General features: G+C 39.7%; 1 protein-coding gene across 1 annotated transcript in view; it reads right to left on the reverse strand.

Annotated features, from left to right (window-relative positions):
- The window catches only part of KCTD9 (potassium channel tetramerization domain containing 9), a gene marked incomplete at its 5' end in the record, with an annotated part of 6,010 nt that extends 2,808 nt beyond the window's left edge, over positions 1 to 3,202 (reverse strand). Inside the window, 7 exons of the mRNA XM_010283192.1 lie at positions 1 to 39; positions 139 to 206; positions 846 to 974; positions 1,564 to 1,622; positions 2,122 to 2,218; positions 2,373 to 2,416; positions 3,081 to 3,202. The exon at positions 1 to 39 is cut by the window's left edge and continues 72 nt beyond it. Of these exons, the coding sequence (XP_010281494.1) occupies positions 1 to 39; positions 139 to 206; positions 846 to 974; positions 1,564 to 1,622; positions 2,122 to 2,218; positions 2,373 to 2,416; positions 3,081 to 3,202 (558 nt within the window). The remainder of the gene's footprint in view (positions 40 to 138; positions 207 to 845; positions 975 to 1,563; positions 1,623 to 2,121; positions 2,219 to 2,372; positions 2,417 to 3,080) is intronic.
- Positions 3,203 to 4,292: the final 1,090 nt, after the last annotated feature.

A 4,292-nucleotide genomic window follows, 5' to 3' on the forward strand; every position in this document is an offset into this window, starting at 1 on the left:
TCGAGATATAGGAGAATGATCCTCAGCTGGCTGTGAATTCTGTTGAGAGAGTTGTTTAAAAGCTAATACGGATAGGATTAAATTATATATTGCTGGGAAGAATAGGGCATATGCATTCATGTATTAAAGAAAAATTACCTTAATAGCTATTTCAAGATGTTCAATTAGTGAATCGATACCAAAAAACCTGGCTTCTTCCAAAACACCTAACAAAACAAAGCAGTATTTGTTATTTACAGGGAGTCGTCAAACAAGAGGGCACTCTCCTTCCCTTACTGGAGAGGCAGTGTAATAGCCACACCAAGAGCATGCCAGAAAGTTTGGTTTAATCCGTCCTTACTATTGGAGGAGTATCAATTCAGTCAACTTTCCCTAACTGTTATACATTTTAGCTACACTGACAAAGATGAAGAGATCACTTGTGGAAATTTAAGACTCTTAGTCCAAGAAGTGCATAAACGACTAAAACTGACAACCACATACATTATGTTAGAGGTAACTAGACCGAGGAAAAGTGAGCTTGCTTGCAGCTGAAAGGAAAAAATAACTCTGAAAGGATGTTTCTAATACCAGTATTAGGCTAACGATATCAACTCCAAAATTACAGCCAGATATTACTCCAGTAGGGAGAATTTTTAATACTCTCAAGATAAATAAGTTCGAACAGTACATATTCATTAGCCAAGCACGTGGAATCTCAATGCTTGAGAACAAATTCACCAAAGAAAAATCCCAAACATTTAGATGAGCATACAAAAGTGCTACTGACTTTATCATATTTACCTGAGGGCAGTTTAACTTCTAGAGAGTAATAATTTAGGAGATGTCATACAGGTAATACCTACCTAGCAAATTAATGCCATCATTTACAATGAGCTGTCCATGACGCAAATAGTTCAAAATTGGCTCAAAATACTCGGGACTGCGGTCAATTAGGAATGCTCCTCTATGATCTTGCTTATTTCCCCAAGCATCTGTTTCCACAACACATATATATATATAAAATTTACTTTGATATAATAGAAGAGGATTTGCTTCAGTTTCAGATTGTTACTACAAAAGGGTACTGAATTATGAAATGTTCCAATTGAAAGGGCATTTCTTAGAGAAAAAGAAGGAAAATAAGAGGGGGGGAATTCACCTTAAAATGAACTCACTCCTGCTATAAGTAAAACATTGTATCACATACATAAGAATCACTGGTAGAATAAAAGCAGCATTATGATTTTACTCTGCCGCTGTTTCATATGGTGTTTGTGCACTGATTCTGTTGACAAAACTGAGCAAGATGCACCAATAAGATGAAAATCTAAAAATCTAACAAACAAAAAAAGAATCCAAAATAGTAACTATGAGTGGAAGCGGTATTTTCTGTTTGTGAGATGATAAGCATTGCATGGGCAATGGAAAAAAACAATTATAAAACCCCACAATTACACGTTCTGCTTTGTTACTTTAATATACTTTTAACATATGAACAAGAGTCTCAACTCGATAGTGCCTTTTGCCTACTTTGCTCATTTGTTAGCTTAAAAAACATACAATTTATTTCAATATACTAACCTTTATCTTTAAACATGTGGGCCAACATACTGTCAGGTTCTTTATTAACCAAAGTGCTCCTAGAAAACAAAGGCAGCGCAATTACGTGGAAAGTTTTCCTCAAGAGACAAACTTCCTGGTTGGAGTCTATTTTCTGCCCTTGGTGTGTGATATGCATTCCAACAGCTACAACACTGTACTGATTTAATTTCATATACTGTGATAACAAAATAAGTTTCTGACCTGAGATATTGTAAAGGTATTTTAAACACTAAGCACTTAGTTAACTGAAATATTCCAAGCATAAATCCATATGCATATGGGCATATGGACTTTTCACCCATTCTACTTCATATGTAAACTGTTCAAAAATTAATTTGTTGCAAAACTGTGGTAGCAAATATGAAATACATAGAAAGCTGCAGAAGTCAAAGACCTCCTACTCCACATTACGTTATTTTCTAGCTCTTTTTCAAGAGTATCTGAGGCCTCACCAGCTGAACGTACGCTACCAGCTGCTGTAAGTACTCTACTGAAATCAAGTCCTTTAAGAACAAAACCAACTAGCTGCGTTTTTACCGTGTAGTGGTGAAGTATCGGCCTCCAACATTGAGTGTTAACCAATCTGTGTGTGACCCTGTTAGTTCTTCGTGAGGTCTCCCATCAGCCTGAGGATCTACACACATGAAAAAGACACAGTAATTATTACAAAAATGGTGAATATTTCTGAATCCTCCATATGGTAAGAGGTATCTTCTGAAAACACCAGAAAATAAAACTCTAGATTTACATTAAACAAAAGATTAAACATTAGAATTACAGAGACTTACCAATGAATGGTTCCCCTTCACAGACAAACAAAACATCATCATCCCTGAAAAGGGAGGGGGCAGGAGGAAGAAAAAAGAAAAAAAAAGAATTAATCATAATTTTTTGTTCATCTAAGGGACAGTGTGAACCCCTCCTGCTTAGTTTCAGGCAAATGATCATCAGTTGCCATTAGTTAGAACTTCAGTATCTGATTTTTATCTTAATTTTGCAGGTTCCAGTGGACTGTAGTATGATTGACTTCACTAGAGATGTTATCTGTATCAACCAGGTAGGGATTACTTCTGTTACTCAACCAGTTTAATTTTACTAACCACTTTAGTTTTTACAACTATTCTGTTGCTTTTTTCCCCCACTGTGGGAGTATTCTCTGAAGCCAAAGCAATACTAGAGATTGTCTCTTTTTCAAACAAACCTCAACCAAGTGGGATTTTCCCAGTACACTGCACTGTGAACCAACACAGGAGGATGTTAAAAGGCAGAACACAGCTTATATCAAGTTCTGATTCATCAAGATAGAAATGCTTTGAAGTTCAAAAGATCGTATTATTTTTCCTTGAGGCATGAAAGCACCTTTGGGCATACTGGCTGGACATGATAACATCTGTTTTTAAGGAAAGCACTGTTCATTGATTAAGGTCAGAGGATTAATAGGCTAGTAAATCTCTTAATCCGCATCTGTGATTTGACTTTTATTGGTTAAGGCTTACCTAATCAGAGCGATATCATCAATGAGTCCACCTTTTCCATTGTAAACACTGGTTGCTTTTATTCCAAGCTTATTACTAGCCACAGACAGCAAATCTGATAAAGTCCCATACACAGCCACAACCTGTGGAAGAGAGAGGTAGCTACAGGGACTGTGTTCATATCGTTTCTGCCACTTCAGACTTAGTCTGATTACCAGGGCTATCAGTATCTTCTTACGGGGAGAGGAAGATAGGTATGGATCTCTACTGAAAAAAAAAGAAACAAACAGACCAACTTTGATGTTAGAAATATAGCTGCCTTCAAATGGGGTGACTTGCACATCTCTTGCCCAAAACACAACGTACTGAGGTGGCGGCAGCGGTGAAACAATTAATGTTGGTACTACAGGAATATTCTGATTCAAGTATTTATTTCTCTAAAGAAAACACAGATCTTTGGGTTGGAAGGAACCTCTAAAGGCCTTCTAGTCCAATCCCCTGCTGTGAGCAGGGACATCTTCAGCCAGAGCAGGTTGCTCAGAGCCGCATCCAACCTGACCCGGGATGTTTCCAGGGATGGGGCATCTCCCCCCTCTCTGGGCAGCCTGAGCCAGGGTTTCACCACCCTACTTGTGAAAAATTTCTTCCTTATACCTAGTCTAAATCTACCCTTTTAGTTTAAGACCATTATCCCTTGTCCTACTACTGCTGTTTGTTCCAAGTCTCTCCCAAATGTATTACCCCCTCTAAAACCAAAGATTAAACTACCATCACATTTACTGTCTCAACTACAGAGAGATGGATAGGAAAAATCAGGGATCACGGATAGGATTTAGTAGAACCGTATCGCAGGGCCTTTTCCTATGCTAGTCGTGCACTGGTCGGGCCTAGAAATCGAACTATTATCACTCTGGAGAGCATCGGGCTTAAGCGAGCGAGCGGAGTTCAAGCCAGAGGACTATCGCTGCCCAAGGGTGCACCCAGCAGCTTTAGCTCGACGCGGCAGAGAGCCGACAGCCCGCAGGATTTAATTTACACGCTTCCCGATTTATTTTCCCCGCTCCCCGCCGTTACCCAGGCCACGCACGGCAGGACGCGAATCAAGAACGAGGAAATGAAGGGCCTTCAGTTGCGACTGCAGCAGCAAGTTCTCGGCTTGTGGCGATTCCCCTCAGCACCCGCAGGCACAGCCGCCCGCGGCAGCAGAAGGGCCGGGCCCCAGCAGGCGCCGCC

The sequence above is a fragment of the Phaethon lepturus genome, unplaced genomic scaffold, assembly GCF_000687285.1.
Source record: "Phaethon lepturus isolate BGI_N335 unplaced genomic scaffold, ASM68728v1 scaffold6193, whole genome shotgun sequence".
NCBI lineage: Eukaryota > Metazoa > Chordata > Aves > Phaethontiformes > Phaethontidae > Phaethon > Phaethon lepturus.